General features: G+C 44.2%; 1 protein-coding gene across 1 annotated transcript in view; it reads left to right on the top strand.

Annotated features, from left to right (window-relative positions):
* Nucleotides 1–1,036: 1,036 nt before the first annotated feature.
* SUSD1 (sushi domain containing 1) overlaps nucleotides 1,037–18,475 on the top strand; it is a 47,327-nt gene continuing 29,888 nt past the window's right edge. Inside the window, exons 1-6 of the mRNA XM_066612618.1 lie at nucleotides 1,037–1,124; nucleotides 5,836–5,961; nucleotides 7,488–7,643; nucleotides 9,787–9,939; nucleotides 15,184–15,369; nucleotides 17,891–18,070. Of these exons, the coding sequence (XP_066468715.1) occupies nucleotides 1,037–1,124; nucleotides 5,836–5,961; nucleotides 7,488–7,643; nucleotides 9,787–9,939; nucleotides 15,184–15,369; nucleotides 17,891–18,070 (889 nt within the window). The remainder of the gene's footprint in view (nucleotides 1,125–5,835; nucleotides 5,962–7,487; nucleotides 7,644–9,786; nucleotides 9,940–15,183; nucleotides 15,370–17,890; nucleotides 18,071–18,475) is intronic.

Below are 18,475 nucleotides of genomic sequence, written 5' to 3'. Positions count from 1 at the left end.
ATTCTACAAACATATTAGGGCTTTTGTGACTGGATGAGTTTAAAATATAATTTAACATGTTGCTTGAGTCTTTAAGCCAAGGATTTAGCATCAACTTCCAATGTTTCACTTTCAACTGTGGAAAGCATCTTCAGGGGTTGTAAATGTCACTGTTATATAGCATTCAGGCCCCAAAGTGGCAAAAGCTAAATATCAGGGACATCCTTTCAAAGCTTGGAAGATGCCGTATATGAGAGCTACTAGCAGTAAGGGACTTCACCCTTTTTTTGTCTCATGGCACACTGGCAAGGCACTAGAATGGTCAAGGCACACCATTGGTTTATTGCCCATTGACAAGGGACACCATGTTGTTAGTGGGGGGCTCACATCCCCCATTGGCCCTACTAATAATAGTAGGACCAAACTGCTGCAGCACACCTGCACATCATTGGCGGCCCACCAGTGTGCCGCGGCACAGTGGTTGAAAATGGCTGGTGTAGTTCTTATGTTAGGACTTGCTTGCAAGGGAAGGTCTAATGGGGGGTGCGCGCGCACACGCCCACCCCTGCCATTGCAGGCCAGGCTTCTACAGCCTCGGGGCCCAATCCTCTCCAACTATCCAGGGCTGATGCAGCAGTCGGTGCCCACAGGGTGCGCAGGGGCAGTCACGGAGGCCTCCCCAAGGCAAGGGCGTGTTTGCTCCCTTACCCCGGGGCTGCATCAGCGCAGGCGATTTGGCTAGGATGAGAGAAGAGGAAGGGGAGGCTCAGGCAGGGGCTCCCTGCACGAGAACCGGACATGTTGCAACTTCGTGCCGTTCTTCTTTCTCCGCAGAGCCGAAGCGCAGCAAAGGCCGAGGCTGCTTAGTTGGCGAGGCGGGGGTGGGGAGGCGGCGCGGGGCGGAGAACTGCCGCAGGGAGGCCACTGCAGCGCCCCTTCGAACGCGCGGGGAGAAGGCGGACTCGAGAGCGCTCTGGAAGCGAGTGGCCCCCGCCCGACAGCCGCTGCGAGGGGGCCAGGAGAGGCTCTAGCGCCAGGGACTCTCAGCGCAGAGGAGATGTGGAGGCGCCTCCTCCCTCCCTTTCTGCCCCTCTTGCTGGCGCCCCTTCTCCTCTCCCTCCCTTCAGGAGCAGCGGAGAAGCGAGGTAAGTGCCGCAGCGCAGGTCGCTGAGCCCCGCCGGAGGGCTTCTGGAGCCGGGCCCAGAGCTCAGCCCCGCAGCAAAACGCCCTCGGGCTGTGGCGCACGAGTGTCCCCCCCCCCCCCGCCAGAGGAAAGGATGAGCGAGGTCTGCGATCCTGTGCACACTTACCTGGGCGTGAGTAAGTCCCATGGACTCGGATGGGACTTACTTCCGAGTAGGCATGCAGAGAATTGGGCTGGAGAACCCCAGCCAAACAAACTCCTGCCTGGCCACAAGGCGCAGCGTGCTTTACGCTTGCTTAAAAAAAAAAAATCTTCAGTGCAGTGTCCTCCCGTCCTGCAAACCAGCATGCACGTTTGCATACAAAAGTAGAACAAAAACATTTAAAAACCATGGCATAGTACTGTATATGTCTTCCGAATGCAATCCTCTACACCAGTGGTTTCCAAACATGATAGCACCGGGACCCACTTTTTAAAAATGACACTCTGTCGGGACCCACCTAGCTTTACCAGACTTTTGAAAAGGGAGATCTAGAATGAAATAAAATAAATACAAGAAGTAATAATAACCAGAAAAAAAAACCCTGAAACTTTATCTCCCTATATTGACACATGCTTGCAAACTGTAAGAGCCAAGTTCTTTGCAGGATAACTCGCTGCCACAGTAACTGATTTTTGAGTAGCTCCAGGGCTTGCGGCAGTTTAGCTATCTGATCCTAGATGCTTACCATAGATGATGATGACAAACTGTATTTATATACCGCTTTTCAACAAAAAGTTCACAAAGCGGTTTACAGAGAAAATCAAACAAACAACTAATGGCTTCCTGTCTCAAAAGGGCTCACAGTCTAAAAAGATGCAAAAGAACACCAGCAGACAGCCACTAGAAAAGACACTGCTGGGGTGAGGCAGGCCAGTTACTCTCCCCCTGCTAAATACTAAAAGAGGAGCAGTGCCTGTTGTCCAGTTAGCAAGATAGATGCATGATGCAGGTACAGGTGTACCCCCCTGTGTACAGGTATAACCCCTTGGAAGAGACTGACCTACTTTCAGGCCCTCATTTGTCTTAGTTAGTGCAAAATAGCTAAAACCCAATTCACACATTTTACAGAAGCCCAGGTTTTGGGAACCCATGGGTTTCCAAAGAGCATGCCTATGTTCCAGGGTGGCAATCTGAGGGGTCTTTCTCCATGTTCAGCATTTGTCCCTGCAGGCAAACACTGATGATGGTGGGGCAGGGCTGATGTGCTCATCAGAGAGAGCAGGCTAGGCAGGTGCAGTCCAGGGTCTACTCCTCACAGAATGGCTGAAGGGCTAGAGTAGATTCTGCTTTCAGTGGGTTGTTCCAAGTGTTTGCAGATGGAGAAAATATTTTAAATTCTACCTAATTATCAGGGGTGGGCGAAAATGGTCTTGTTTTTTTTTTAAACTGATTTCTGTGTTTTTCAAAAGTTAGAAGTGCAATTATGTGTTTTTGTTCAAAATTTACATTATAATTAATTGCATTGCAGCTGTATCAGCTCTGGAAAACTGGATAGGATTGGGCCCACAGTCCCCTTTAAATAAAAAATAAAAACCAAACAAAACAGTTTTATGTTTTGCAGATTTTGGGTTTTGGTTTTTTACAAAAATGAGAAGTGCAGAAAGTAGTGTTATGTGTTTTTATTTCATTATCACCTTTTCCTCCAACCTCTACTCATTACAAATCATGTTTCAGAAATTGTTAGTTAAGGCACCCAGCCTTACCCTTTGTGTCATGTAAATATTCAAAATATATATTCTGTTTATTTACAACTAAGGGTGCAATCCTAACCCCTTATGTCAGTGCTTTCCTGCGCTGACATAAGGGTAATGCAGCTCTGAGGTAAGGGAACAAACATTCCCTTACTTTGAGGAGGCCTCCATGAGTGCTACTCAACTGCAGGATTCAGCACATACGCCATTGGCACTGCTATGCCAGTGCTGGAAAGTACTGACATAAGGGGTTAGGATTGTGCCCTTAGCCTCCATGTGTCTACACTTTCCCTTGGTCTTTTAGCATCAATCCTCTTCTTCTGCTGGCTGGGGAATACTGAAGCTGGGGTTTGTATTAATATTATACCAAATTTATTAAATATATTATATATCAGTATGCTAATATGCTAATAGCTATGTTAATATCAATATGCTAATAGCAAACTCAGGCAATTGTGTGCCTATCAGATTGGAAGCAGAATATGGCTACCCACAAATAAGTGGTTTCTGTATATTAGGAAACTCTTTAACACCCCAACCTATCCTGGGCCAGCCCAGAGCATGAAGTGATAGTGACGCAACTTCTGATGCATGCTGGCCAGGGACCAGGCAGCAGTAGAGGGGTAAGTAAATGACTTTTATACTTAACTGCCCTGCTGCTTCCTGGTCCCTGATGGGCTTACTCAGATCAATGCCAGCTCTCTTGCTGGTGTAATTCTGAATAGAATAAAGGGGGGGGGGGTTGCTGGGCCTCAGCCAGGGGTATAGGATCATTAGCATATGGAGCGGAGGACCGGGCTCCCCAACCCCAGATGACATGCCTCGGGGGTGACAGGTGCACCATCTGAGCACCTTCCGAGCATAGGGGGCACCATACTGGCAGGGGATGTGGCCCTCCCTGAGCATCCACATATCTGGAAATAACCACCCCAAAAGTGATTCTGTAGTGCCTATGATCCTGATGATGTCATTGTGCCACTGCCGAATCATTTCTGTATGCTGTGCCATCACTCCAGCAAGTGCAGGGGTGTCATGTAGTGTAGGGGATGACTCAGGCCCTGGGCCTGGCGCACATGCTTGGGATGCCACTGCATAGGATAGCAGTGCTGCCGCCGCTACCAAGATCTGTGACTGGCCTGCCTTCAACATTCCCCCAGCCTGGCCTGATCTGCACACCAGTCCTCCCAAGAGTCACCCCCTCTGCCACCTTACCTGCACTGGCAGAGCATCTGAGCAGTTCTGGCAAAAACACAAAGCCTCTGGCCATTGCCGCCTGCAGCTCCAAAGCACACAATGGTGGTACAGCTTTCACACCTGTACCTTATCTAGGATCCCGAGCCCTGGTTACTGTTAAAATTGTGCAGGCCTGAATCTTAAGACAAAATGGCCATGGCAGCATTGCTACAAACCACCTGAGGTTGGGTTGTGATCTTGGTCCCAGCCTATGTTTTGAATACCTCTGTGCTAACTATGATAACATGCTGGGATAATGGGACAGAATTCTTATGTAATATAGAGGTTATTATTATTTTATTTATTCAATTTAGTAGTCACCATTCTGTAGAAATGCTGCAAGTCAAAGTCGATTAACTGCAAAACAAGCAAGTGCAACAGTAAGATTAAAAACCAATTTCTTAAAACATTAGAACAGTTTGCTTGCTTTTCTGTGAGAAAACCTGGGTTGTGATAAAGATGGAAGGCACCAATAGATAATTTTTACCATCTGAGATAAAGAATTCATGCTTCATTTTATATTGTGGTGGTGAATGCTATCAGTAAATGGCACAGCTGCAAAGATAAAAAGAAACAGCTTTGTTCCCGAGACAGCAAACCAAAGTGCACTGCCAAGTTATTTATTTTATTATCAATGATAATGGTATATAGAAAAGAAGCACTTGTTAAAGGAGACAAAATTATACACTGCAAAACAAACAATACAGTGATTAAGCATAGATAGATCATGCTAGAATAAACATATTGGTACTTAAATTTTATACCAGATCTGAGTACTCAAATCCATTTCAGGTGTTCGAGTATCTTCAGCACCATCAGAATTAACAATAAACTATTAATTTTGATCAATGTCTGACTTTCCTGTAGTTTCTCTAACCATTCTTGTATTGTGGGATTTGAGCATGTTTTTCAACAGGTGGTGAACATTTTCCTTGCAATAACAAGTAAGTTCAAAGGCGTATACTAGGAATAGTAATTTGTACAATATTGAAAAACATAGAAGAGGGTCCAATAGGATGTTGGTATTAAAGAAAAATGAAGATGTATTAAACCCATTTCTGCCCAGCTCACAGGTGTACACATGTGATCCCTGTTACGTGTATGCAACGTTAGGCAGAAATGACTTAAAAGAATTGTGTGAAAGGTTCCTAGCAAGAGGATCCTGCTTTGATGAAGACAATAAGGTGCATGTTAGGGTGGAGTAGATAGTGGTGTGTGCAGGCTTGCCTCGGCTTTCAGCTCTTCTGCAGCTTTTTGTAAAGTGACTTGGCTGAGAGACTTTTGGCTGTGGAACTCTCCATTTCCAGCATTTTCTCTGTTGCCAGCTTTACAGGAAGCAGCAGCAGGGCTGCAGGTTCAACAGGAAGAGGTAAACCTCTGCGCATCACCATCAACCCCAGTGCACAACTGTTGGACTCCTCCTTTTTCTGCTGAACCTGCAGCTCTGCCACCACTTCTCATAAGGTAGTCAGTGGAGAGAATGATGGGGGAGCAAACTCTCTGCTCCTAGCATTCCTTCTGCCAGTCATTTTACAAGACTGGTGGCAGAGCTGCAGGTGCAGCAGGAGGAAGTAAGAAGTAGGTCCCTGCATCAGTATTAAGCAGATGCTTCAGTGTTTCATTGAAATACATGGAACAAATTTGTTTTAGTATTGGCTGGTTCTTACCATTGAATCCAGAAGGCTGTCTATCTAGTGGATTGCTTGGAATCTCCCAATCCTACAGTATTTTATGTATTTATTTAGATGTCAATTCACAGCTGAATTTGTGTGCCGCTTGCCATGCCGATGCCACATGCCAGCAAAAAGATGGCAAAGATGTCTGCATCTGTAATTATGGATTTTTGGGTAATGGGATAACTTATTGTCAAGGTAGGTGAAATCTTACAAACTAATTAACATATGATTTCAGATGCCTGTACAAAAATATGCTATTCAGAATAATAATACTGAAAATATGGCAGGTAATTCTTGCCTCAGATGTTTCTAAGTTTTTATTAAATCATCTTTGCAGGGCTTGTGCAGATGTAATGTTTCCCAGTTTCTTAACCATAGTTAAGAGATTAGGGGCCCAATCCTATCCCACATTCCAGTGCTGATGCCGCCATGCAAATGGCTCACACTGCATCTTTCAGTGTGGAGGGGGCAGTCATGGAGACCTCCTCAAGGTAAGGGAACATTTGTTGGGTCTGCATTGCGGCTGTATTGGTGCTGGGAAGTTGGTTAGGATTGGGCCCTAGGAGTGGGACCCAGGCTTGTACAATCCCATCTTCATCATGTATACTGTTGCTTGCAAATTATGACTGAGATAGGGCGTCCTGTACCACTAGACTGCTGTGGACGTCCCAGTTGCCCGCTTGCTCTAGGTATTTGCCAGATCTTAGCATCTAACAGCAGAGCTCAAGACTAAAGGGATTTACAGCTCAGAAAACCTAGCCCACTGAACTCTGCCTAAGAGATTGTAAAGAGCTAGTAAAGGTAGTAGAGCACAAAGCCCGGCCAGCACTTTGTACACAAACCGATGTCCCCAGGGAATCGGAGTCCCAGAGAGAGTGTTTAGCAGTAGTCCAATTTCAGGATTAGAAAATCTTGCATTGCAGAGCCAGGTCGGTAAAGAAAGGCCAGCAGAATTACCATAAGAGTTGCAGGATAAGTGTAGCATCATTATACAACTAACCTTTGTTTTATCGTTCTGTGAGTTTGGAATTCTATAGAACAATTCATCAGGCAGAATGGTCAGACTGCTTATTCTCAGGGACAGAGCAACATTGTTTACAAATATAAGTGTGTTTAGTGTCTGTCAGTGTAGTCTGTTGTTTACTTCCTTGCCATTATACTGCCTGTATTTTTATTATTTTAATTTTTTTTTTATTATTTGAAGTTAAGATATTGATTTATATTCCACTTTTCAGTCTATAACAAGGCTCATTCACTCCTATACTAACTACTCAGTACTTGCTTTTGACTAAACAGTTGAATCCTAACCTATTTCCTAGTACCAATACAGCCATAATGCAGCCCTTAGGTAAAGGAATAAATGACTTCATGACTGTCTCCCCCCCCCCCTAAGGATGCAGTGTGTAGCTGCAATTCTTTGCACACTTAACCTGGAGTAAGCCTAATTGACTATAATGAAACTTACTTCTGAGTAGACATGCATAGGACTGGGCTGTAAATCCCATTGGCTTGGCTGCATTGCAGCTGGAAATTTAGTTAGGATTGGGCTGTTAGTCTTGAGCAAGCTAGAGTGACTTACTTTGGCAATAACTATTGCCAGGTCCAAACAGCAAACTCCTCTAAATTTTTTCTAATAGTAAAAGTATTCTGGTGGAGATGATGATGATCATGCTTGTTTGTTTTTTTGTTTAACTTCTAACATGTTCTAAATGCACCATCAGATAAAGATGAATGCCAGCTTGGAACAGGCAAGATTTGTGGGGCGCATGCTTCATGCCATAATACGCATGGAAGTTTTTATTGCACTTGCCTTGGTGGCTACCAGGCTTCCAGTAAAAACAAGATATTTATTCCCAATGATGGCACATTGTGTGCAGGTAAGTACAGTACAGCAACTGTAGTAAAATATTCAGGTTTGGGAAACTGTTTTACTTGACATTTGGCCTTGGTGTTTTAAATAACATACATTGACTGACTGACTGACTGACTGACTAAGGCAGCAATCCTAACCACACTTTCCTGAGAGTAAGCCCCACTGAAGAAAATAGGACTTACTTCTGAGTAGACCTGGTTAGGATTGTGCCCTAACTTATTTCTCATATCGCAGTTCTTTAGCTGGACTTGGCGTTAATTACTAGTCAAGCCCCACCCATAATTTGCGAATAATATGTGCCAAACCAAGCAGGGTGGTTTTTTGAATTTGACCAATAGTAATTTCGTCAATATTCAGATATTTTAGATGCAATTCAAGCATTTTTGGGACTGCACCTAATGAGCCAATCACTTCTGGGATGACCACTGCTGGTTTGCTGCTATTATTATTATTATTATTATTATTATTATTATTATTATTTCAAACTACCTGAAACACAGTTGTTAACAGGTGTTGCACAAATGATACAAGTCTCAGCCTGAGACTTAAGTATCAACTAGGTATTGGTACAGTATGCACAATGTTCCTAAAAGTGCTGGTTTTTTTTGCAGTTCTAATGGTGTTATTTCAGTAAGCTGCAGTTATTTCATTTGCAAAACTTTTCGAGATTGTTCCAAGTGCCCCGATGACAATGGGGACCACTTTGGTATGTTTTGTCCATAGTCATGCGATTTCAATGGCCTGGCCTTGGTATTCTATCATTTTTTCTAGTTTTTTTTCATCGACTGGCATTTCTAGGAATTGCAATATCAACTAGCCAGATGTTTTGATTTTCTATTATCATTATATCTGTTGTTATATCTATTATCATTATATATAGATGATGAATATTTATATACTGCTTTTCAACAAAAACTTTATTATTATTAATTAGACTATTTAATAAGAAATAATCTTATTAATAATAAAGCTTTTGTTGAAAAGCAGTATATAAATGTTCTAATTAATTATAATAATAAAGCACTAATTCAATTAATAATAAAGTACTAATACCCGATAACATGAAAGTTATGTTCCTTCGAAGCCAAGAACTGTGTGAAACAGTGCGATAGGAGAAGTCATTAAGAATAAGGCAGGTAACTGGTACTGATTGGTCCACACTGCTCCCATTGGGTGCAACAGCTGGCAATCACACCTAGGATGAAGAGTGCTGTAATGAAACAGCACTAAAGGAAGCAGTGTTTTGGGGGAGGTAATGCGGTATACCACTTTCCAACAAAAAAAATTCATAAAGCAGTTTACATAGCAGAATAACTGAAAAAAAGATTCCTTGTCACAAAGGGAATCACAATTTAAAACAAATGGACACCCCAGGAAACAGAGGCAAGGAAAAATGCAGTGGGACCCTATTGATTAGCTCCTTGGCCACAGGCCTGCAGTTGCCTGTGGCCATCTACATAGGTGGCCGTGCTCACAGCTGGCACCCCATGCTATATTCCCAGCTGGGTCTCTGGCCAGCTCCCATACTGGAAGTGGAATATACCAGGCATACTATCTGGATGGATGGCTGTGGAGGTACTCTGCCAGCTCCTGGGTCCAAGGCTTCAGTCTGGTGTGGCAACCTGAAGGAACATTCCTGCCTTCCAAAAGGTCTGCATGGACCCCCAGTACCTGGAGGCAAGGAATTTCCAGGGGGTCATTGCATGGGAACATGGCATCACCCAGACCTCCATTACCTATGCATCAATGTGTTTCTGGATGTGATGCTCCTGCACCTGCCCAATTTCATCTTGCTGTCCACTGGTGAGGCACATCTGTGTAATTGTGCTAAGAGTTCTGCGCCATCATGGGGTTCCCAATGATGTTACCTCTGTCATCAGTGAAGTACAGGTGGGTATGGCCACTCCACATGAGGTGTCTGACTGGGGCGGGGGGCAGGGAAAAGCTCAGCAATGCATACCATTATGCTGGGCTGGCACTAGAGATGAGCCCAACGTGGGATGCTATCTGGAGGCCCGGGGATGAGGAGCCAGGTCAGGCCCTCCCACTGCTCACAACCTGGCCCTCTTTCAAACCTGTCTATCATCAGCTTCATAATATCAGTGTGATACTCATAAAATTATCATAATTGGCATGGATTTTTCTAGATATTAATGAATGTGAAGTCTCGGGCATTTGTGGCCTTGGAGGACGATGTGTGAATACTGCTGGAAGCTATGAATGCTACTGTACTGAAGGATACAGTCTAGAAAATGGAACTGAACCATTCCACCCACCTACAGACAGGCGTTCTTGCAAAGGTGAGAGCATGTGTGGAGAACTATTTGCTTTAAAGATTTTTATGCCACTTTTCCGTGACTCCAAGCGGCATACAGCATAATAAAAACACATAATAAAAACAGCTATGAAAAAATGCAATAACTAGTACTTTAAAACCAAGACAACAATGCCATAAGAGTGGATAACAGAATAAGAAGTCTTTGATAATGTATATAGTTTGAAAAAAGGGTGCATGTCTCTTAGCTGCTTTTAACATCTGGAGGTATAAGAAAAACTATACAGGAAAATTCCACCCAGCTTGTTCTCGGCTTATAATGTTTGACCAGTGAGTGCAAAGGCACTGTGATGTTTGCCAAGTGCTTGAATGTTTGCCATTAATTTTTAATTATCTTCTCAGGTTGAATCTCTAATGTGTCCATTTAAAAGAATCTTTTGTAGCAGTGCTTGAAAAGACCTCTGTATGAGACTGTGGTGAGCCACTGTCAGTGACATAGCTAAGCTAGGCCAGGGGAGTGCATTGCCCCCCCTGTGGAGGAGTGGTGGTTTTCCACTGTCTCTACTGGGGAGGGGCATGACTGCACTCACTGGAGGAGCATGGCAAATACTGCAAAATGGGCCGTCTGCCCGCCCGCCCTGTTCTACGTACAGTTCGAAATGGAGCTGTTTCCAGGGCCAGGGCTATGCGTGCACAGAGGAGGGGGGTGATTGTGCAGGCGCAGGCAGGGTGATGCAATGTCTTGGGGAATGTCATCTGTCCTACAAAAAAAAATAGCCCCCAGGAGGAGGGTGGCACCAGCGCCCAGCACTTAGCCCAGATACTAACCCCTATTCCGAGCAGCCCAGCCTAACACCAGGCTGCTTGGGTCTGAGCCGGCAATTTAGCTGGTGCAGATCTGAGTAGCCCATAGTGGTGGCTGGGGCAGTGTTTGGGGTAAGGGGCAATATCCCCTTGCCCTGAGTTGTGCTACAGCCACCTCCAACCCTGTGCTGGATACAAAGAAGGCTAGCTGGCCTGCCTGTCCCAGCACAGGTTAGGATTGGGCTGTAAGAACAATATCTTATATAGTGAATTTTTATACTTTATATAGCGAACACCCAAAGCAATTTGCATGCTTTATCTCAGTGATCATGATGACAGCTTTACAAGGCAGAGCATCCATGGTATTCTTTAAAACTGAATATTCTAAACTGGAAAAGGCAATAGATCTTATTCCATCCAAAATAATAGACTCTGTGTTCAACTAAACCTCTGCCTGGCTTAGGGAATGTTCAGGACCTGTGGTATTTTAAACACTTGCATTGAATCTCTATTTTATTTGTAAAAATTTGAGGCTGATTGGACCATAACGTCCTCAGGTTTCTGGAAAAATTCAAGAGACTACCTAACAGCCCAATCCTATTGGGCAATTCAGGTGGCAGAACAGCTGGCGTTCTCCACGTTCTGCCAGTGGAGACTGCTTTATGCGTCTCCAGCAGCACATGAAGCTGCGTGCTGCCAGGGCACCGGTGATGAGGCTGGAGCAGCCCTGCACGTGGCAGTGGCTCCATGAAGGTCCACTGACCCAGGTAAGTTGGCAGGGAAGGTGGGACAGTGTGGGGGGAGGGTGAAATGTGGTGGTGACAAAGCTGGAAGGACAGATCAGGTCCAGGAAGGGTTGGGTTTTGTGTCAGTAGTGACCACCAAATCCAAATTCTCTTTCTGGATCTGATCCCATGGCCTGTGTTCATGCAGACCTGCACCAGTGATTTTGCAGGTGCAGTACTGAGTATACCCCTCTGCACCTCAGAGGCTTACCCCCAGGTAAGGGAACAAATGTTCCCTTACCTAGAGGAGACCTCCAGAACTCCGCCTCCTGCAGTATGCAGTGTAAGTCATTTTGACGCTGCTGCATTGGTGGGTGGGAAGCATAGGATTGGGCTGCAAGTGATGTCTACCCTTGGATGGGAACTAAGCTGACGGTAAAATCTGATAACATGCTGATAGCAGGTTGCACCAATTTATTAATACTTCTTCTTACAATATTAATGAAAACGCTTAATTCCATATGGAATTATTACTATTATTACTAGTGACTAATGTTGAAAACCATTCTCTCTTACTTGTGGATAAACACAGATATTTGGTTACTTGAAAGCAAAATGTGACTGGGAGGGAGGGAGGGAGGTTGAAGGGGAGCAGGAGAGAAGAGGAACCTTGATTTCTTATCCTTGTTTTCTAGAAATTTTGAAGCACCCTAGCACAGTAATGTTTTTTCGCCTACCCCAGACTGGCAAGGGAGGGAAGGCATGTTCAGTAGGTTTCATGCATTAAACATTGATCACTGTGTTTAATAAAGTAGCACAAGTTAAACCCAATTGCAATCTGGTGTCTTCGCTGGGGTGTGTGAGCGTAAATAGAATGCTAGATGCAGGGAGGTGGTAACCAGATGCAAGTATCTTGCAGTCTTGTGTGTACTCTCTGAGGCATCTGGTGGGCCGCTATGAGATACAGGAAGCTGTCTAGATGGGTCCTGGGCCTGATCTAGCAGAGCTCCTCTTATGTTCTTATGATGTTGTATGAACGCCTGTAACATTAGAAGAAAAAGCATAGCAAACAATTAAACTACAAGTGTCTTTCATTTTTTCCCCAGGAAACACCTAGTGCAGTAGTGATCCCATGGGAAAATGTAAATCAGAGACTGGGTTTTCAGATAAAAATTAAACAAAGGAAAGTAATAATGATAAAGTCTGGAGTTTTACCACTGCACTGTGTGGTGTTAGTATAAATTACTTGTTTTCAGAATCCGTGCAAATTATATTTGGAAGTGGGAGACTATGCAATTTAATTTAATCAATAATGAAAATGAAATGTGATCCAGTAAACAAATGCTTCCTGGGCTCTGTTTTTATTTTCTCATTCTACAGACATAATACATGTTAGTTGTATACATGTTACCTCTTGATGTTAAGAATTCCTCAGTTTTACATTGCATGTGGTAGACTTGAAATTGACCTTGGATATATAAAACAACATGCATCCCAGGTCAGATGTGAATTTCCACATTGCATTTTTAAGTGTGTATATTATGCTCAGAAGCATTCAACAAAGCCCGAAGGCTGCATTATTTTCTTTTTAAAAACATTAAAACAGCTATGGGGGGAGGAAGAGTTGCCCTTATCCTACCAACCATTTGTGTTTTAAATTGCCACCATGGGGTTTCCCTTCCTTAGAGATCAACTCTAGGTGCCTGTGGTTTCCCTAGCTGCTTGGGGAGGTGATTTTGAGATGAAAGAGGCAGAAAAGAGGTTATGTATTCCTCCTGTTTGTTGCTTCTCTGCTCAAAGTTGCCCCATCCCAAAGTAATTTCTCTTTTCAAAAAGTATGGTATGTGTGTTCGCCTGCAACATGGAACCCACCTCTTAACAGTGTAAAATGGGAATGTCACAAACATGTTTATGAGCATACATTTCAACTTCTTGGGTGTCTCTCCTTGCTCCCCACAGGCATCTGTCCCACAGGAAAAGACACTGCACACCCCAAGGGAAGCCCGTGGCCTGCCTATCTGGAATATCTAGGTTGCTAACTTACTCATTCCTGTGAGGCCCTTGCAAACTCCATGACAGACAGTGAACCAGCATGTGCAGCCAGACCTCACAGGCAACTGTTACTTGGCTGTCAGTTGGATAACTTGTAATGGCACAACAGCACTGCTGGGAGATGTTTGGCAACCCCACTTATGTGTTTTTCTTTCAGATATTGCTCTATCACGGATACAGTTCAATATAATCACATTTGACCACATTTGTTACCTCAGCTATCCTCAGGGTGGGACTCTGCAGGGGAAGGGGCATCTCTGCTCTCAGAGTCTGTTCTATTTTTACTCAGTGAATCCTTGGGTTCGGGGTGGTGGGGGGGGGGCTCTCCTCAGTGATTGTTGGCCCCCTGTCTTTTGATGGCAAACAGTTGAAGAGGGATGACAGCATACTGGCGCATGGTGATGGCAGCATAGTGACAGCCACATCGGCTGGTGCCAGTGATGTTGCAAAAGGTATGGGGTGTGTGAGTGTGGTTAAATGGGAAGACTGCTGTCATAGGTGCCTTCTGTTACATACCAGCCCAGTGACTGGCCCACACAGTGCTCCTGCAGGTCCCTGTGTAACAGCATCCCAGCCTGTTTTGCACTGCCTGTTCGTGGTGTTGTAAGGTGTTACGTGCTGGATGAGGTGCTTTGTGCCTGTGTCCTGCTGTGGCTGGGTGGTTAGATAGCAGCCTTATGGGGCAGCTGGTGCAGGTTATAGGCCTGCCTCCCTTTTTAATTTTGTACCTGCCATGGGAATTTCTGCCAGTTATGCAAAAGGTGAATGCCTTAGAGCAAGTCCTTTTACTGGGTTCAAATTCATCTTGCCTGGTTCCCAGACTGCAGTGAGATGCCTTCACCCAACTTTGCCCAAGTGCTGATGAGGTTCCTATTGTGACTGTCTCACTTCCTCTCTTGACAAAAGGGTTCTGTCCTGCAGGTAAATGCCTCCACAGGAACTTGAACCTTTACCATGGAGAGACTTGTGTGTTTGTTTCATGTGGCTGCCTACTTCTGATGAAGCTGTCTTTCTACCCTTGCTCTACTATGCTCCAAAAGCTATTCCTTGAGTGTTCAGGTTTGAGTAAGTGGGATATGAACCCTGGATTCCTAGCAGTTCTTTGCTTTTGCCCCTTTGCTGTTGATGCCACACATGCTATTCTTAGGGCATCTCCTGGTGTTGTTGGTGGTGCCTGTTGTTGTGTCGCTCATTCCTAGTGGCTGGCAGAGGAATGGTCCCCTAGCAGTGACCGCTCATTGTCCCTGCATTCTTCCCCAGCCCCTGCTTGGTTCACCCTGACAGCACTTTTCTGGCCTCCAGCATAGGGGCTGGATAGTTGCAGTGATAGATGCATTGCAGTGCAGTGGCACTTGGACATTGTGCCGTTGATGCATCAGTGTTGCGCCACTATCAGGACACTTCTCCATGGATGACAGCTGTGTCAAGTTTCCATGGATACTACTGGGAAGGCTGCGTTGGTGTTACAATGCCTGAATGAGCTTAGGATGTAGTGCTTCTTGCACCAGTGTGGTGTCCAAATGGGATTGGGCTGTTAATGACAGACAGAATGTGAACAGCATCAAAGGCTTCTCCTCTATAAGGAATATCTATCTCTTTTGTTTACCGTATTCTCTAATTTTGGAAGTATTTGCCTTTTTTGTATATTCACCTTTCTCTTTTATTTTTTTCTTTTCAATTTACTATAGTTGTGGATTGTGGGTCTCCACCTTCACTTCCTCATGCAGATATAGCTTCTGTCAACAAAACAACCTATGGAAGCAAAGTTGTTTATTCTTGTTGGCCAGGTTATGTCATTGAACATGGAAACTGGATTGCCATTTGTAATTCTAGAAGAGAATGGGAATGGGAAGGAGGTAATCTGTTGTGCAAAGGTAAAGAATACATAGATTTAAAAGTCCTATCTCAGCAATTATTTCGGTGTTAATAGTCATGTGCAGGTACAACCTTAATTTTGAACACATTTCAAATAGATATACCTAAACCCAGTGGAAATCCTTGATAATCATGTAATTAGCTGTATACTGAAGTTTCATTCATTTTAAATGCTTAGGCTGTCTTGATTGTACACAAAGCTGCTTTACACATTACTAACTGCAAATATGTGTTTCTTCTGGCAGAGAGAAGCAGCTTGCCCTGGCTTTTTTAGCATGTACTCCTATATAAATATATGCATTTATAAACATTTGTTGATTTAAGTGCAAAAAAATGTGTGAACTACTCCAAATGCATATCTAAATTTTCCTGTGGGTAATTTTACACATTTTGCATTTGTGAATCAGTGTATGGCAAACTCGCAAGGAATGACTTGTTGTTTGGGGCAAAGCAATGGCTTTAGTGCTGTGTTATACTCAAAGAAGTACAACTGGATTAGAATGTCTAACAGCCCAATCCAACCTAACTCCCTGGGTGTTGATACAGCCACCCCAATGGGGTGGAATGCAGGGGAATTTCAGGCCATAATCAGAGTGAGAGAGCATTTGTTCCCTCACCCCAGGGTAGCCCTTACCACCCCGCTGTGTCTACTTGGTCCTGTGCCAGCAATATTGGCCCTGAGAAGGTAGACTGAAACTGGGAAGTGGGATAGGATAATGGTGGCACACTGTTGATACTGCTTCCTTCCTGTCCTCAATCTGCCTTCCTCCCTGCCCAATTCTCCACCCCATTCTCTCCCCCCCATCCCATTCCCCCCCCACCTTCCTCCTGCCCCCTCACTGACTTACTCATGCCAGAGCTCCTTCCCCGTCTGGAGGAGTGTGGTTCCAACTACTTGCAGTTTGTGGCAGCATCCAAGCCATGTGGAATGGCAAGTCACATTTTGCAACAGCCTTTAATGGTAGGGGTGGAGCATTCTTATGTTGCTGGAATACAAAGCCCTGTTAGGATTGGGTCATATGGCTGCAATTCTATGCACAATTAGCTGGGAGTAAGTCCTATTGAAATAAATAGGACTTACATCTGAGTAGACATTCCTAGGCTTGCACAATCAGTCTCTATGTTAATTCTATACAGAGTTAAGGATCCGGGGTGTTCTCACAAAGGGGGCATATCCATGAAACTGTCATTATCTGGAACCAGGGACTCTCCCCTTCACCACCAATTAGGGACATTTGGAAATATTGAAAGGGTAACAAAACAACTTTTCCATGTGCTGCAAGCAAAGTCTGAAACATGAGATTCAGTATATGATTGTGATCTAATGCATGCTGTAGTACAGGGGTCTCCAAACTTTTTGGCCAGAGGGCCGCATGAAATATCTGGTGCAGTGCTGAGGGCCAGAAAAAAAATCTAAATATAAAATTTATATAAATAAATTAGAGATATAACTTAGATCAGGGGTGCTCAATAGGTGGATCGTGATCTACCGGTAGATCGCGAGGCAAAATGAGTAGATCGCGGAGTGCCGACCCCCCCCCTTCAGGTGCCTCTGGGAGGAAATGCCGGGAGTAAGGCCCATTGTACTCAATGGGGCTTACTCCCAGGTAAGTGTGGCCAGGATTGCAGCCTCACAGCCTAATCCTAGGCATGTCTACTCAGGAGTAAGTCCTGTTATACTCAGTGGGGCTCAAGGTACACCAACATACATTGTACACATAAATGTTATATGTTATGATGGCGCAAACATTGTAAAAAAAACTCTTGTAGATCTCCTGACCTTGCTGGGTTTCAAAGTAGCTCTCGAGCCAAAAAAGTGTGAGCACCCCTGACTTAGATGAATGACTAAATGAATGAGTGGGCTCATTCACTCAACCTCTCTGGCCCTCAGAACACCCTCCAGATGCAATCAGAGCACAGTTCTGGTCATGTTCAGTCGAGTGGGCCAGAGGCTTTCAGGGAACAAGAGGCTGGCCGTGGGCCGGATAGAGGCCCGCTGCGGGCTGCATCTGGCCCCCGGACCGGGGTTTGGGGACCTCTGCTGTAGTACATATACATAAAGAGTGTTTCCTTTAACCTCCTGAGCTGAAAAGCAGACAGTAACAGTGCACTGGAAAGACAGGCAGAATTGCAGGCCTGACTGTGCTGTAGCCAGTCCCTGGAGTATTGTTCACATATACCAAAACTCTTTCCTCACTATGAGAGGGAAGACAAGGAGTGAGTCACTCATGTCTCAGGTTGGCCATCCATGGTGTAAAATATTGATTCTTGATTCTCAGGACTATCACTTGCTGCATATTCTCTCATTCCAACATGAAACCCTTCATTGTTTTTATGGTCCTCAAAGCCCCATGTGGGGCAGGGGGCAAAATTTCAAATCATCAGTTTGTAAGCAGATGCCCTCTTAAAATGCAGGAATTGAGCAATTGAAAATTTGCCAAATGCCTCATTAAACCTTGTGATAGACCTTTACTTGTTGCACTGTTATCTCTTTCTCTCTCTCCATCTCTCATCCTTTAGAAGTAGACTGTGGAAAACCACCATTGCTTCCAAATACACACATTATCTGGGATAACAGCACGACTTTAGGAAGCAGAATATATTATACATGCAGGGAAGGATTTCAGTCTTTTGGAGGAAGTAATTTTTCACAATGTACAATTACTCAGAAATGGGAAAAGACTACTTTTGAATGCAAAGGTAAATATTCTATTTTTAACCTTTTGTTAACATGCTTGTGATTCATGAATAGACATAACCATAAATAATGTTCTCTTTCTGAAGAAAAAATTTCTATCTCCTAGTATTCCAGTCTTATCATTTCTTGTTAGCAGTGGCAAAAGAATTGTCTTCATAGTACAGATTCAATGTCAAAGTAGTTAAAATTTTAAACTACGTCCCTGGGAGAGTTTTCATATTTCACTCTCTCTAAGAGCTAATTCTCATTCTGCATTTTATATTTGGGTATGGAAATCAGAGAACACAATACCAGAGCCTTCTGAATTCTGTTTGTATTTATTCCCTAAGCATGCAGCCCATATGTGTTAATTTTTCAACATATTTTAAAAAATTCCTTGGAAACAAGAACTCGGCTGTTTCCCTGTT

This window comes from Tiliqua scincoides, chromosome 2, assembly GCF_035046505.1.
Source record: "Tiliqua scincoides isolate rTilSci1 chromosome 2, rTilSci1.hap2, whole genome shotgun sequence".
NCBI lineage: Eukaryota > Metazoa > Chordata > Lepidosauria > Squamata > Scincidae > Tiliqua > Tiliqua scincoides.
The sequence above is the reverse complement of the archived record's forward strand: the minus strand, read 5'-3'. Positions and strand labels throughout refer to the sequence as shown.